The sequence below is a fragment of the Cyrtonyx montezumae genome, unplaced genomic scaffold (assembly GCF_038088225.1).
Source record: "Cyrtonyx montezumae isolate F1298 unplaced genomic scaffold, pur_monq_1.0 scaffold_8, whole genome shotgun sequence".
Classification (NCBI taxonomy): domain Eukaryota; kingdom Metazoa; phylum Chordata; class Aves; order Galliformes; family Odontophoridae; genus Cyrtonyx; species Cyrtonyx montezumae.
This window is the reverse complement of record NW_027072089.1, coordinates 40072596-40090312: the sequence shown is the minus strand read 5'-3', so window position 1 is coordinate 40090312 and position 17717 is coordinate 40072596. Positions and strand designations below refer to the sequence as shown.

Below are 17717 nucleotides of genomic sequence, written 5' to 3'. Positions count from 1 at the left end.
AGTTTTAATTAAATTGATAGTAATTAGATCTTGTACTTCAGAGTATGAGATTATTTGTTCAACTACCAATAGAATGTTTTCTCTGTGTTCATTGTGGAGTGGTAGGGGATTTTACCTTCAGTTTTATTTTTCCTCTAAAATTTCAGATGTTGGCTACTGCCACATGCATGCTGCAGATTTGATTTAATTTGGTATGGTAGCAGAGGAGAATAAATGTCAGCAGTGATTTAACGTATAAAATTACTGTTAGAATTCTAATATTTTGCTTTCCAATCTTTCTGTTGCTTTTACGGATACATAACACAAAATTTGTACAAATGACAGTCTGTAGTACCTTTGAACACATAAAAAATTCAGATGCAATGGTCTTCTAACTGTTACCAACCTGAAGGTTCTGGGCTAAGGTAACAAAAGATGAACCATCGGCCTGCTCTCAGCAATATTTATACTGTATAAATATATTAATACATTACATTAATACACTGTATTAATGTCAGAAAGTGGTCTTCCGTAGCTGTTGTGGTTTTTCTATTACTTAACAGTCTTCATGGAATGAAAATCTACAAAATAATCTTTCGACTCATTTCCTACTCAATTTATTCAAAAATAGTGAGTTCTGAATAGCTTGATTTTGTGTGTATTTGTTTTGTTGCCCATTAAAATTGAAGACAGAGTGAGGGTGATAATGTGAAGTATGCCTGAAGATTGGCGCTTGAATCAGCAGTTTTTCTCCACTGTTTATCTACTTGTTAGCCACTGTGCTCATGTCATTCTCTTTAAAGTGTTATACTGGATTTACATATGATTTGATTTTTAACGAATTCTAGAGGTATTTTGGGGTGTAGGTTGTAAAGAGCAATCTCATGTTTCCTTGTGACCACCTGCATTTTAGGATGTTCTCATGAATCAAAGTAGTCACAACAATGCATTTCTTGAGCTATTCCAGCAGCTTGGAGGAAGGGGCATTTTCTAAGCCCTGGCTCTTCGTCTTGACTTCTCTCAGGTAGCAGTGGATCTGGGTGTGCTTTGCAGAGGGTAGGGAGGTTCACAGTTCCTGTGGACTCTCAGAAGGTCTGTGTCAGGCTTCAGACCTTATTTCATCGCATTTAAAAGCCTGGGCTACCATTTTATTCTGGAAACTTTCTAGCTTCACAACCTTCCATAGTGTCATTTTGCTGGAAGAAGGATTTCAATTGTTTCACCACCGATTGTATTTCATGCTGCTTATTTCATTTTCGAGGAAGTTTCAGTTTTGCTCCTGAATAGTATCTGGTTGCCAAGTCCAAGAAAATAGTTCCTATTCATGACAGTTTAGAGAAAAGACTCTGTGATGTAGAGCTGTCTTTTATGCTCATCTCTCTGATGGCAGATTTTAAAGATATTATTTCCCTTTTGCTGTTGGAATTGGTTGGGTATGTATGCCCAGCTGTTGCATATCTAGTAACATTGGAAAAGGTGTTCATGGCGCGCTGTCACACACTGATTTCCCATCAGTACTGATCAGTTCCATACTGATTTACCTCATTTTCACACTTGAGGATTTTGGCATGCAGCCCTATATGAGGATCTCTTACCAGAAAAGTACTGAACTACATCTGCATCTGCTAACAGTGGCACACGATCACACTACTGTGTGAATTATTCTTGCTCTGGACAAGGCTAACTCAAGTATGGATATCAAGTCATGGCATAGTGTCTACCATGCTCCTCTCTGGTCCAGTTTCTGTTCCATTGACTTGAGGTGTTACTTTTTCTGGAAGTCTTCACTATGTACAGATTTGTCTGTATCTATCAAGATGTTCTTGGAACATTTATCAGAAGAAATGATCATACCTGCAGACTGACCTCACATAGGTAACACGTGAGCATATTGTGAATATCAAGGACATTGAGGTGGTGTTAGTGTCTGTTGGACTGTGATAGCCAAGTACTTTGTCCATCAGTGTACCAGTTGGTTCCTGAGTCAGTACCAAGAAAGGATAAAGAACTTGAAGATGTGATATAACGATGTCTGGGATGATATTAGACCTCTCAGACATGGAAGAAAATCCTGCCTCACTTTTGGCACTTTGGAATCAGCACCAAGAAGGGTACCCATAAATTTTCTGTTGGGAGAAGAGAAGGATACTTCATTCAGACTCAGAATCTGAATACAGACCAGGACATGTCTGAGACTGTGCTGGGCATCCAGATCTCTTTGTAGAGACAGAAACTCCAGAGACAGCAGCCAAGTGGGTTTGGGAGGAGACAAGCTCAGGAAATAAGGGAATCTACTCAAGGTATGTTACTGCTGCTGCTTTGTTTTGTTTTTCTTAACTTTGGGCTTTGTCTGCATGCTTGGTGGCTGGGTTTGTAATATGTGCCACTAATTTATTCATGAAGTGGGTAGATGCAGTTTCTCATGGAGAAGGAAGCACCCATCCATATGATTTGTTCTTATAACAGAAGTGGCAACTCCACATCCCTTTTTATTTCAGTGGATGCTCTCAGGCCCCAAGCAATAAGAAAGCTGTGGGGAAGTTACCATTTGGCTCATGTGTTGCTTCTGAATTATAGGACATTAGACCTGTATAGCTCCAAGTAATATTTCATGCCGACTCTTCTAGCGTAACCATAATGTATATTATTAGAAACCAGTCTATAACATGAAGCAACAGAAGATTAAAATTTGGAGCAGGGTAGTGCAGACCATGACTTAGCCCTGATTTGTCCAAATTCACAGGACTATTTTATCAGGATTTTTTGTTTGCTTGTTTGTTTTCTTTTAATGGCAAAGGTGTCCACATGCTTAGGTTGGCACTCTGGGTAGAATCCTGTACTCCCTTGACACTGGTGTGGATTTGCTTTCCTTTCTCCAGCTCAGGCATACCTCTTACCTTGCTTTGAGAGAAGAAAAGGAGCAAACTCACCAGTCTTGCTCCCTCCACGGTCATTCTGTTAGGATTTCTTTCCTTGATTACAGCCAGATACAAGTTGTCCTGAAGCATTTTGCTGTCCTTATAAATTAATCCATATGACTCTGTCTGTGGTGTCTGTCCTTTGACTCAGTTGAGGAACGACTCACTCATATGTTCTGTTACAAGCCTGATATATTTGTCTGCCCTCCTTTCCCATCTCTACCTGTGAAGAAATAAAGATGACAGAGGAGATTATTATGAATATGACCTGATCATGTAGATTTTGAGCACCAGGTGACTTCCTAAAAGTCTTTGAAATTCCACTGTGAACTGAGAGATGCTTCTTGTACTGAATTCCTTGGTAATAGAAAATGTGTTGCACTGTCTTAGAGCCTACGTTAACCATTTTCCTATGTTTCATTTCAGATACTGCAAATTTACCGAGGCCACAGTTGGAGAATCCTGGCTCCCTAGCTGAAGCATTTGATCAGATGTCTGGCAACATAAGTGATGATTCTTGACAAATTTTCCTGTCAACAAATGAAAAACAAGAAAAATGTGTTGCTTTTTGACTACTAGAGAGACATGGGAAGGGACAGTGGAATTTACAAAATGCATTCAGGAAAATGGAATTTTGAAGATGCTAAACTAAACTGATTTTCTGATTGCCAAGACAAGTCTAGGGAAGAGGACAGAGAAACTATGGCAGGGAGACTGCATAATGGGGAAAAGAAGCTGGAAGAGCAAGAGTTCCAGCAGGAGCTCTTCAGGGAGTACATGCATTGCCCGAAGGCAGGCTGCACGGTATGTCCCTCTAAAGGTCCCTATGCATGGGCAGCATGTACCAGCTGCTCAACACAGTGCTTTGGTAAGACACAAGACAGTGTTTATGGGACTTTTTTATGGGTCATCCCCATGGTGCTCAGCCCTTACCTGTGATGGAAAGAAACGGGCAGGAATCCACATGATCCCTGTATTCTTTTTTGTGCCACTTTTTAAAAATTAACTTCCAGTTGCATTTGCTCATTCGTTTTCCCTTATGGGTTGTTTGCATAGCATGCTTTTTGCAGCCATTCTGCATGTTTGCTGTTTTAATAAATGTGGTTTTCAGAACTTTTTACTCTGAGAAATATCTAAAAAGAATTTTAAAGCAACTTTAGAACACTACCAAGTTGAAGTGTTGTTGACCACTGTACTTCACGGTAAGACAGGATCCTTCACTTAAAATATGCCCTTGAACATAAACTTTGTTTTAAATCTACATCAAAAGCTCCCTATGCTCTCTCTTATTTCTGCTGTGTAGATGCTGTTCCTTGTCTGAAATCTCAGACAGCTGAACTGGTGCCAGTGGTATAGATTTAAGCGCTTCATTTGTCTGATAATGTTTTTTCTTTAAATAGCCTACAGAACTATTTAATATGGATTAGTTGTAAGTACTGTACTGTTGACAAATACTCTCAGTGAAGATAGGACTCCCATTTTGTTGGGTACAGTGCATGGCAGTCAAGCTTTTCTGACGATCTTATGTGATCCTACCATATACTGGCAGTGGGTCTCTTAAGTGAGTACCTTCTTCTGGGCCATATGTGAAGAACAGATTTTGATTTGAATATTGTGTAACATACAAAATAAGACCCAGGAGAAAATTAATCTGGCCTCCATTTTAAAGTGCATCCTAGAAATAGTTGGCCTTTTGAGAGACATGCAGGAGTTGCAATAGCTCACAACTCTTCTCAGAAGCCTCCAAGAAAATACTGACAAGCAGTAATCTAGAAATCCCTATGTATGAACTGCTGGGTAGGTCCCAAGAAAGCTTCATGCTGAGGGTGTAGGGGCATGTGGCAGAACACAAGCTGGAGCAGGATGTCTGGCATAAAGTCATTACACTCTGACTGTTTACATTAGTGGAATGTAAATTCCTGCACCACTTTCTCTGAGATGTAATATGACAAGATGTTTTTATCTGAAGGATGGTAGTCCAGACTTGTAGTCCCCCACGACACTTTGTACCCTTTGCAAGTGTAGTATGTTTGAAAATAAGACCTGAGAGAAAATACTGTTGTTGTTTCAAGATTTTGTATTGACACTTCTATATTTATTTTGTTTTCAAGCTACATTATGCAGACTGCTTCCTTACCTACACACACTTTATTGTGTCAAACAACAGATTTTCTGTAATGTACTTTGCAGCTGATAGTTATTATTAGCTTAATATTGCAACATTTTGGTCTTTTTATGTACATTCTTCGCTTTAGGAAAAAAAAAAACAACATGTCACTGGGTCAATGCATGTGTCATAGTCATTCCCATTCACATGCGAGGAGGAACAGGCATTGAACACATTACACTTTTGTTTGTCCTTCTGTTTTTTTCCGTAGTTGGGAAAGCAAACAAAAATTTTACTTTGCATTCTGTTGCGATCTGCAGCAATTGTAACTGTGAATGCATTATTTTACCCCTTCAGAAGGCAGGGCTGGCTTGCAGGTGTGCAGACACGTGCAGGAATGCACACATTCTCTCTACACCACAAATATCCATGCGCTTTATTTTCATGTTTGTTAAAACACAGGGAAATGTTCAGTTGTTAATGAGTGCTGTAATTGTGCAGAAAGACCTTGAGCACTATGGAGACCTGAAAAAAAAAAAAAATACAGGGTAAGAAATGATTTATATTCCAAAAAATAAATAGGGGTATCACAAGGTAGGACGGTAGCATTGGACAAGAATAGACAATCTACAAGTGATTAGCATAAGTTGAAAATAATCCCTAGGTCCAGTTATTCTACCTCTGTTCTTTATCTCCGAATGATCACTTGTATACACATAGTGCCAGTATTGTTACGTGTGGTGTAAAAGTCTGGCTGGAAGCACATTAATTTGTTCCGTGCTTTGGAAATGATGCTTTGTATTTTGTAGCTGTTTCCCTGGGAGATTTTTATTATTGTTTTAATTATACATTTGCATGCCTGTAACTACTTTCAGTGTACATTTACTATGAGAAGCGGTGGCATCCCAGGAATAATAATATGTTTACTCTTCCTGATTTGTGACGCTTGCACTGTGTTTGTTTTTTTTTAAACTGTTCTGTGTACCCATGAAACAGGTTGCCACTGAGATTTTTAATTCAAGAGAAACATGGGAATTAAAGCTTGTCTTAATTTTACTAACAAAATGAGGATGAGAGAAGGATGGAATTTTATGGTGGCATTAAGTGAATCAGTGATAAACTATAAATCTGTTTTGTCTTTGCCGATTTAGGATCCATTACTGTAATGCAGAATTATTTATTTCATGCAGTAGACTTCTCAGTTTATTATAGCATGTGTTTTGTACATGGCAGAGTGGAAGAATTCCATAGCATTCTGTTTCTGATCCATAAACTGTGAAAAATCAAAGGTTATGTTTCACGATATGAGCTTCAGACTGTAGACTTGACATTTATGTAGCAAATAGAAATCTGAGACAGTGTTGCTTAATGCAACCAACTGTTACTTATCTTTGTTGTTAATAACTTAATTTTTAACATTCTCAGCATGTCATGCATTTAAGCTCAAATGAAAGTGATTTTCTGCATTAATGGTTTGTTTGTATGCTGCATTTTTTCATTATGTGTTGAAAAGATGCGAGAAAGAAAAATGAAAAAAAAATCCTAAGTAGCATTAAATGAGAGCATAATGCTTGACGTTTTATTCCTAGGACTCTTTGTGGTATGTATTTTTCCCCCCTCTCCAATTACCTTTTAGTCTAAGTTTCCTTTCACTCCTGCATCAAGGAACACGTATTTTTGTTTGTTGTTATTGAATATAGTCTACTACTTTGTCAGTTGGTTGAAGAAGTCTTTCCTATGTCAAAAGCAACTACATATATGAAAAGATTGTTCTTAAGAACAGATAATGGCATTCATGAATCCTTCAACACACTACTATACTCCATCAAGGGCATAAACTCCCTTTAAAAGAGGAGACCTGTTCTTGTGACTGATTTATGAAGAACAGATAGAATTTAGAAAATCAGTATTAATTGCATGACATTTTCCTTTTGGAATGTATCTTTACAGCTTGTTTTTTTACAACTCTTTTTTTTTTTTATGTTATTTTGAGCTCTTTGGATGAAAATAGATTGACAGGTTACTTAAAATTTTTAGCAATAAAAATAATTCTATTAAGCAAATTAACTATGCCAAGCCCTGTATAATGACCATGGCAGTGTTATTCAACAGATGGTCACAGGTTCTGTTTTATGAATGGGAATATTGGGAATTCTCCATACTCATTATGTGCAAGAGATTCACAGATGTCCTTTGCAAATCTGCTTATGAAAGTCTGGATGTAAGTATTATATTTTGGTGGTGGTTTTAATAGAGATTTTAATGTTTAACTTGTATGCCACATGAACCTTCGTTTTCTTTCTCTCCTGTTTTATTTATGTGCTGTAGAGATAGGATGACAGTAATGTTTTACAGATTGCTGTAACAGTTCTGTGTTCTAGGAATTTACAACTTGCAGCTTATTTTTTTAACTGAAGCATTTAGCACAAAGTGACTGAATGCATTTGAAGCTTAAGCATAGAGCTTCATCTCATTAAGGAAAAATATGTATTGTATAAGCTATATAATATATACATACACGCTATTTGTGTTACTCTCCTACTTTCTGTAGTAGAAATGACACCTTATCATTTGGTAGAGCCATTGGCTCTTTCTTGCTGGTCCAGAGATTGTATATCTCTAAATATGGATGAGATGCAACAGGCTGAGTCAGTAGAAAGATGCCAATGTCATTTGTGTTAGTTACTGTTTCTGTTTCTACAATGAGATTTGGAACCATTTTTCTTTTTGAAATAAGTTATAAAATTTCTCATTGTCTTGAGTGGTAGTTACAAATTTTACTTGTCTACTTTGTGTTTATTCCATTCACCAGAAGAGCTAAAACTGTAGATTTATCTGATTAACGTGACAAGGAAAGCACTAAATTAGCTTGGTACACTGAAGGCTCAATATAGCAAAGCATTTGGTGTGTATTTCATTCTGAGTAATCCCATTGACTTCCGAGCTAAGTAGAATTAATCTTGGGATACAAGATTCTTGTCTTATCCTACAGTAGTCTTATATCCTAAAATTAATATCCCTCAGGCAAAGTGTAGAGCAGTTATATATTTGTCCTCAGCAGAGACTGCACGCATTGTCCTTGGTTTATACTTAACTCCTTCTGGTGTTTGGTTTTACTGGTAACTAGGCTTCAATATGCAGTTTCTCCCTAGGCTTAGTTTGCTCCTAGTGTTTTCATGCAAAGACTTGTCTATCCACAATCTTAGACTCTGCGGCTTTAAATTCAAATTAGAAATATATATATATATATATATATATAAATAGTTGTGATTAGCTGGGAATAATTTCTTCCACAAAGCATGATGACGGGGCAAAATCTCAGCCACGTCTTCAGCATACTTGTCAAATGTGAGATTATTTACCTGACACTTTAGTACACCCCCCTCCTACTTCATAGCTTTCCTTAGACAAATGGAATGAGAGCCACAGGGATGATTGTTAATCTTTTCTCTGGGCACAGCATAACTCTTTGGCCCTTTGTGTTAAAGACTCGACTTAGATTCTGATGTTTGCATAGTTTTAGGCTTTTTTTCCATTCTGTAACATGAATTTTGGCTGTGCACACATATGCATCTTCATTGTCAGCTTGAGTCACCCTACACAGACTGATTTCTGAACTTGGCTATGAGCACTGTGTGGCGATCTGTCCCTTACACTGTGAGACTGGAGGAAATGGGGGTGGGGGCTGCCAGTGAAAGAAAGAATCTTAGAGGGAGACGGAAATGCTGAAAAACATGTATCAAGGGAAGTGCTTCTTTAAGGTTTCTGCTTTGTTCTCACCTGTTGAGGCACTTAGCCCCAGGCTTATGAGTGGGTTATGATGTGATGTGTATGGTTCTGGTGGTGGCATCCACCAGATCCCACTCTGTTCCTTGCTTTTGTGGTGCTGAGGGTTTGGCTGGGACGTGCTGGGATGGGCGCTCTTGTTCCATACAACCATGGGATCATACATGCCCTGTGCTGCCCAAAATAAGGTAAGTCTGCTTGGCAAACACTGGATACTGCTGCCTTTGCTCAGGCAGCTAGCATGTTGCCTGCAGTCTACAGACGCTGACCACCTGTTGTAGGTGGTTTACTATGTCCTGTCACCTCTCCTTTTTGTGGCCATTGAGTCTAAAACATGGATAATTGACTGAGAGGCTCTAAAAGAATCTGCCTTTGTGATGGCAGTGATATGAAACACTAAAATGGTACTTCAATAATGTGCTGGAAGCAAGGTCATGGTCCTGGTAAAGGTGGAAATCGTCTTGAAAGACTGGAAAACATGGGACCTCTTTTGGGTTCTTATTCATTTGTCTAGGCAGGACGCTGTTGAGGCTGGATGTTTTCTCTTTGTTCATCATGTAAATAGGGCTGTGGGACATAGTAATACAATGATTAGGTTGTGGTTATGTCAGTATTTTGTTATGACAGTAGCAGGCTGTTTTTTCACTTAATTTTTTGTGATCTGAGTGGCATTGTTATTGCAGGAAGGTCACCTGTTTTCATACCTGGGTTGGCAGGACTGAGCACTGAGGAATAATTTTTGGAATTTTGGGGTACTTTTCAAGAAGTTTTTACATTTTATGATTTTCTATCCACGAGTATGACTATCTTTGCCCAGTACATGTATAATTTGTGTGTCTTTCTGTAGTCTGTTATTCGTTGCTTTCTGGTTATGTCTTTGTTTCAGTGCGGATCCGACCAGGTTCTTCCCTTTGTTTGATTTCAAGTGTTGTAATTCGCTTTTTATTGGACAGTGCTCACGTGTCTTTTAAGAAGTGTACTATTAAAGGGGTTAATCAATGAAATAGCTTTTATGTGGCTTGGTTTTATTTTATGTTGTATAGTGTGTTATTTAGAAGAGTAGAAAGTTATTGATTTCTTTTTCATGAATCTTTTTTTTTTTTTCGTTTTGATTTAGCTATTTTGGAATGATGCTGTAGATTAATTGAAGTTACAGATTTAATCCTTATAATTCTTTAGTTAATTCATGCTCATAAAATGACAGGACTAATTCATATCAAATATGTATCTTATTGATATACTATTACTCTGATAAATCTCTTGCAAGATCATAACACAAATTACAGTTATAAAAAGAGAATGCACAGTAAGATCGTGCAGGAAAATAGACAGGAGAATAGCAGGGATCTGTATTAAGCCCAGCCCATCTTGATTAATTCCAGAATTTTAATGCTTGCAAATGTATTAATGTGAAAGCATTCACATTTGTACATTTTAAAATCTTTTGAATCAAGTATCATTTTCCACCTAAAACAATCTGTCAGATATTTGCTATTTCTAACCTTTAAATATTTGGTATTGCATTATCAACTCTGTGCTCGATCCGTTTATGAAACACAAAGCACTTCCATTTGTAGAGATTTATTCTTGTATCATTTTTTCCCGAGATTTGCCAGAACATCATCATGTTCGTGTTCTGAAGGTTAATGCCCAAAGTCAAGCAGGCAGAAGCCAAGTGCTGCAAGGTTTCCAAGATTAGGACTGATTCCCTTCACAAAAATAAATGATTCCTGCCATGTTCAGTGATTTTGTGCAGCACTACTCACGGCTGAGTGAGTGCATCAATACTGTAGTCCTTACATGCTGTACATACTGATGACACTCTGTGTTAACTTGATTGACTGAGCAGTATACTGGAGAGGATGCACCTGCGAGAGATGTGCAGGCATATATATTTTTATTCTGGCTTTGAAACATTTATTTTACATTTTTTTTTACTTGGAAGTCATAGTTTCACATTCCATGGGTAATCATGTTGTGCTGTTAAGGTAGAGCAAACAATTATGTGCTTCTTTGTTGTCAAAGTTGTAATGGAAAATGATCTGAGGTGCATCTTCTTTCTCTTTATAACCAAAAGCCTGATTTTATATTTTAAAGGAAAATGACATAAAGGGGACAAATGTGAAATCTGGCAATTCAGTAACTATGTAAACTACACTTATTTTAAGAGATTCGATATAATGGTAGAGAAATGTCTCGTGTAATTCACTTATGAGCAGTATTTTTTGTTACATTTTTATGTTTTGTTATCATTTTTATAGGCTTTAAGACAACAGCAGAAAAGAAGAAATGGAGTCTCAATGATGGTAAACAAGACTGTTCCTCGTGTTGTTTTGACACCATTAAAGGTGTCTGACGAGCAGTCGGATTCACCTTCAGGTAAATAGCTAAAGGACTGTTTGCAAGATCACTGCTAGTCACAGAGCCTTCCTCTGAGTCAGATGGTAGCATACAGAATGGGAGACTGCCGAAAATAATATTGTCACTTGGAGGCTTTGTTTAAAGTCTTTATTTCCTTATCAAATCTGTGATTCAATGACGGAGATTTTTCTTTAATAAAGAGCTGAAGGCACACAGTATAATGGCAATTAAGAATAGCAGCAGCTTTAAAAGAATGCAAAGTAACGTTTTGTTTGGCTCTGGAACTGTAAGGGAGGACCACATACTGGTATTCAAGGCCATGAAAAGGAGAGGGGAAAAGAAAGGGAAGCTTCTCTGTGAATGTGAATTTGTGTCTCAATTCCGCATTGCAAACCTGGGATCCTTTTGTTAGCTTTTCTTGTTCTGGTGCCGTTCTTAGCACCGCAGCGTAACCTTGACCTTTAGCTCTGATTAAAGTTTCTTCATTTTAAGAGATCTTTATGTCTGTGTTTAACACAAATTGACAATTGTATTTCCAGGCATCTCTATTCTGTAGGTGTTACTTCACAGAAAAATGATCTTTTTTCACCTTTAGATTGTTTTGCTGTCCAATAGCTTGAGGTTAAAATATTTTTAAAGATATCCCTTGTGTGTTATAGGAAAAAGTTATTTTTATTAGATCAGTGAACATTTTTATTGACTGTAATGTTCAGTAAACTTTAGTTTTCTGCACTTAATTGACTTATTGATCTTTTTCTTCCATTTCCTCTGATGATGAGAAATCGTACTGTGACCAGAAAGGTGTATTGCCTTTCAGCAAGTGGATGTCAATTTTCTTTAATCCCATTTTTGCAGTGTTTACAGTGTAGCAAGGGGACAGGGGAAAGGGAGAGCTGGTGATACAAGTGCATCAGTATCATGCTTTGTTTCATATTTTCCTAAGGATCTGAATCTAAAAATGGTGAAGCAGATGGTTCTGATAAAGAGATGAAACATGGTCAGAAGTCTCCAACTGGAAAACAAACAAGCCAGCACTTAAAGAGGTTAAAAAAATCTGGTTTAGGTAAGTAGGAGTAAAATAAGTGTATTTATTTGCTATTGTACTATTGAGATGTTTATGAACTCTATGCTTTATTTAAAAGTTTTGTGTTGCTGATTTATCAGCCTCTTTCTCAAACTCAGAAGCTGACCTTTCCTTAAGAAAGTGTTTTGTTTTCTGTCTACTTTGAAATTTTTCCCCAAGAATGCTTTTCTGTACTTGCTTTTTAAATTTGACAGACCTAAGCAAGTGTAGACAGAGGTCATTTAGCAGCTTGCTTCTGATTGCTGCATTATGATTTTGGGGCGGGTGGCAAGGGGTGGAGTAGCAGATACTCTTTCTTGCAGTCTAATGTATGCTCAATTCCAAAGAGAATAGCGTATTTTCTTACATATCTGTACTATTCTAAGTTAACTCTCTCCTTCATTTACATTATTCTGTGTCATGTAGAGGTTTGGCACATCATTTTTGGTTGATTCTGTTTCTTTGAGTGATTTGTTTCTTCAGCTGGATCCTTAATTATTTTTAAAGCTACATCTCTTGAGGTGGTAGATACAGTTTCTGTATTTTTGTTTTTCTTGTTATTTAGCAAGATTCATGGATGTTGATCTGTAATTAATGAAGAATTTTCTCTGAAGAGATGCTAAAAGTAAATTCCCAATAGCTCTGTGTGATGGGGAAAATTCTTCTGCACTGCATGAAACATAATTGGAAATGTTCCCTAAGGAACAGAAAAAGTACTATTCACTAAGACTCTTCTCTCATATGAAGTAAAGTAGGATAATTACATAACTGCTTCTTTACAGAAGACCTTTTGCATTCAGCAGACTGCTGAATCATTCAGAGAAGAATTTTGCAATGTGTCCACATTGGAAATGTTTGCAAACATGATTTTTGTAGTGGCTGGATAATCCTAAAAATTATTTAATGTCTGTTTTCATGGTTATAAAATTAATGGCCTCTTCTATTTTCTTATGCAACAATTCTGCAAAATATCTAGAAGATACTTATACTTCAGTTGCTCAGTATTGTAGGCTGCTTGTTAAATATACTGTTACCAGTTTCTGGTGAGCTATTTCATACAAAACGTATTGTATCATAGCCTCCCAGGAAATTGTATTTTGAATTCATATATAATCTTCCTGCAGAATGTTTATTGATCTCTGATGGATGTGTAGTGTCTCTGTTGATCAAACGGTGTTATTCAAAACTGATAATACTCCTTTGGTATTTGCTGTGCAAAGATATATTCAATTTCAGATTATTTCCTGTAACTTTTCTCTAGCTGTAAGACTGAGACACATGATTTGATGCAACCATTCCTCCCTATCCCTAGATACGTCATCAAAATGGCCTCTGGTACCAAATATAGAATGAATTCATTAGATTTTTTTGTGGATTTCAGAATAAATTCTGCAGCCCTTGGAGGCACTGTCCTTGGAATATGGGAGATATTATATAAAGTTTAAGGTTTTCTGTGATTTCTGTCCTTCTATTTTGATTCTCATACTTTGATATTGATATAGAAACATTTATTTTCTATCCTTTTTATAGCTCATGCTTTATTTTGAAGACTGATCTCTTCTTTTCCAAGGCTGTAAGCTTGTCTTTGTCTCTCATCCTCCAGGTTCTAGTTTTGATCTGGCCAGTGGTGTCCCCAAACTTTGGTAGCAGCTATATAAGGAATCAAAATGTCTTTTTTTGTTGTTGCTGTTTTTGTTTTGTTTTGGTTTGTTTGTTTTCTGGTGGGTTTTTTGGTTTTTTTTGGTGGAAAAACAGTATGAAAAGCATTGAGATATGTTCTGTCATAAACTCCTGTTTCTCAGAGGTATGAGTAGCTATGCAGTAGAGGTGTACAGTCAATTTCTGTAGAGCTCTATGCTACTTTCCATGCTACTCTGAGATGTTTCCCTGAATCTGACTACAAACTTGAAACCTGCAGCAAAGGTCCTAAAGATAGGAAGGGTACAGGAGAGAAAATCTGTTGTCCTTCTGAATTGTTCCTCTTTTTTTTTTATTTGTTTTTCCATGTCTGTGCTGGCCATTCACAGTGATCTAGTAGTCTAATATCCTAGGAATAGTGTGTGTATTTCTTCCACATGTTGAAAAAGCAGTCATAGTAACCTACAAGTGGTAGCAAGTTGGATAAATGGGGAATGTGTAAGTGGCACACAGAGTTAGGCCTGAGTTTCTGATGCTCTATCTAGGTCTCTTCTCACTATTAAAACACACAGCAATATTGGATGTTACTGACTTTGCAGTCATATCTTTTGTTTTGGCTTGGGCCATCTATATGTGTATGGCTTTCCATAGAATACAAAGCATTAACTGGGGAAAATGTTACTTCATTTTGAAGTTACTTAAAAGATAGGGATGTGTATGCTTTATTGATTAAAGAAAGGAGTATATGTACAGGCATTACATTTGGATACATCATACTACTTGTGCTACACTTGGGGATTGTGTTCTTCTTGCATTCATATTTTGTGGGTGGAACAGATGGTGAGGATAGTTTACTGTGATGCATTCAGGAAAATGAGCACTTCTTCCACACAATTGTCTTTTATAACAGGGCATTCATTTGTTCATAATGGAGATTTTGCTGTGCTGAAATACAGTATGTTAGAAATGAGTTGGAAAAGGATATCTTGTGCTGAATGCAAAGTAATGCTTGTCTCATTCAGTTACTATTTGGTAAAAAGTAAAAGGAAATTACAAGAATGTTTGTGGGAGGCTGTGACTGAAGGGGAGCTTGTAGAATTTACAAATCTATTGCAGTTTCTTTCATTTCTACACTTTGTGGGTGATGCTGTAACCTTTCGGGATAGATGTCCATAGTCTTCCAAGAAATCTGAAGCATGACTGCATTGTTTTTATTAATGTTACCCTTTTAACTCTTTGTAGCATTTGAGAATTTTCTAATATTATGCCCAAATTCCCCTATTTAAAAAATGTAAATTTTCATCCTAAGAACAGTTATGATTCTTGCTTCAAGGTCCCACACATATGTCAAATACCATCACTGTTCATAATAGCGGGATTATCTCTAAAATCACTGTTTTAGAAATTTTTCAGGAGTCTGTGCATAAGTTAGTTAAGATCCCTCTTGTATCATTTCTGGAATATTTGGAAGTGCAACAGAACAAAACGTGGAGGACTTACTCTTGTGAAGAGTTGGAAGTTTTGAGTTGTTCCGGCCACCTATGCTCCTCACTTCATCCATTTCTGTATTGTGTATCATACTGTGTTAAGACTGGAAGGCAAAAGAGGTTCATAGCAGTATGTATATATCCTGATGCAGGCAGCAGTAGTGACAAAGGGGCTTTGTCTAGTAGTATTATCACAGAAATAAGGGCAAGATTAGTCCAGATGGGACTTCCAGTGGTGATCCAAATTGTCCATCAGTCACAAGGCAAGATCAACTGTACCTCTGTCATTCATGACAGATATTTCTCTTCATATTCTTAAAAGTTTTCCACTGATGGAGATTGTAATGCGTCCTTGTGGATATCAGGAAAAAGTTCTTCACCAGGGAGTGATTAGGCCCTGGAACAGGCTCCACAGGGCAGTGTTCACAGCACTGAGCTTGCCAGAATTGAATAAGCACCTGGACAACAACCTCAGATATATGGCCTGATTTTTGGGTGGTGCAATGTGGAGCCAGAAGTTGGATTCAATAATTCTTATGGGTCCCTTCCAATTTAAGATATTTTACAATTCTACAATAATCTAATGTCTCCTTGTCCTAGGTGGCTGAAAGCTTGACAGTAATATTTCTTGACAGTAATATTACCTTGACAGTAATATTTCTTACTGTGTAAGAGTTTAAGATCACTTCCTTTGCTCTCCACCATGGGCAGCAGAAAGTCATTTACTCAGTTTTTTATATATTTTCCCCTGCTCGCTGTATAGTATTATTATTATATTATATTATTAGTAGTACTATTATATTATATATTATTATTATTAGTATTATCTTATTTTTCCTCACAGACTGTTTTATAGGCATCTGATAATTGTTGCTGTTGTCTTCTCTGTGTTGTTCATTTCAAATCATAGGTTCTAACAAAAATTCTGAGAAATGCATGTTTTCAGACACTAAATTAACACTGTAAATATTCTCATCTGTGTGATAACTGTCTATTCACACAGGTAGTTTTTAGCAGGTCTGTGGAGTGAGTTAGGCAAACCATCCTGCACTGCAAGTGCAGAGCACAGGCCCACAGAAATTTTTCCATAATGATAGATTGATATCAGCTTTTTGCTTGGAAATAGAATTATGTTGATGAAATGATAGAAAATTATCTGCTTCTGCTCAGTTGAGTTGATCTCTTGAGCTAAAAGTAAGAATGTTTCTTTTGTGCTGTTGACTGGAACGTGGATCCTGTAAGACCTCAAGAAATGAATACGGGGAATATAAAATAAGCTGTTAGCAAAGAAAAGGCTGCAATTGTCTCAGAGTACCATTTCTCTGGAGCCTTCTGCATTAAACTAATGAAAACAAAAAGCATGAAAAGATGAATTGTTTTTATTCTCTTTCTTTAAATGTGTTTAAAGTTATTTCTTGGTTGTTGTTTTTTCCTCTCCAGGACATTTGAAATGGACCAAAGCTGAGGATATTGACATAGAAACACCAGGATCTATTCTAGTGAACACCAACCTGAGGGCTTTAATAAATAAACACACTTTTGCTTCGTTACCTCAGCACTTTCAACAATACCTCCTGCTTTTGCTTCCAGAAGTAGACAGACAGGTAAGTAGAAACACACAGTATTTCTTTCTGTACTTATTGAGACCTTTTTTTAATAACTGTGTGTTTTCATCTGCTGACTTGATTGACTAGGAATTGTTCTAGAGAAGATAAGAAGAATATTTCCATAATTCTATTAGGTAAAACTGCTGTATGTAGAATGAAAATAAAGTCTACCTGAGCACTGATCAGCTTCTGGAGATCTTCTGAACTTTTCAGGTCTCTCTATTAGTCTTTTTACCTATAAATATGTCCACTTCAAGACATTATTAGTGGCATCTGTTTTCATCTCTCATCTTCTACTGTGGCAGCAATGCACTTATCCTTTTCCTCTCCTCTTCCCCTTTTACACATACCTACATATATTTCTACTCTATTCTAGTGCACTGGAGTCCATTCATTCACACATTTCTAAGAAACATCTTGTCCAAGCTCACAGCTGTAGGCTTATACTGGTTATTTATCAGTTGTTGAAGCTGAAAAATTTGAGAAGTCAAAGCATGGAAACAAAACACAACGTTGTGTGGTTTCCTACAATGTTTAGTCCTTCGTGCATTTGTTGTTTAGATTGCAGACTTCTTAGAGCGAGAAGAAATCTTTCCAGCATGTCTAGCTGTTAAAATAGCACAGAGGTCCAGTACCATTTTCATTTACACACTTGCCTGACTTCCAGAGGTAAATAGTTACTGATCACAGTGGGGGAGCGGGGGATAGTCATGGATTTATTTAGACAGATTCTTGAGTAACTTAACCAATAGGGCACTGATTTTTTTTTGA

General features: G+C 37.0%; 1 protein-coding gene across 2 annotated transcripts in view; it reads left to right on the top strand.

Annotated features, from left to right (window-relative positions):
- The window catches only part of ASXL3 (ASXL transcriptional regulator 3), a 121366-nt gene that overhangs the window by 71055 nt on the left and 32594 nt on the right, over positions 1-17717 (top strand). For both annotated transcript variants that reach the window (XM_065753434.1, XM_065753433.1), the window contains 3 exons: positions 11052-11169; positions 12095-12214; positions 16780-16943. In XM_065753434.1, the coding sequence (XP_065609506.1) occupies positions 11052-11169; positions 12095-12214; positions 16780-16943 (402 nt within the window). The remainder of the gene's footprint in view (positions 1-11051; positions 11170-12094; positions 12215-16779; positions 16944-17717) is intronic.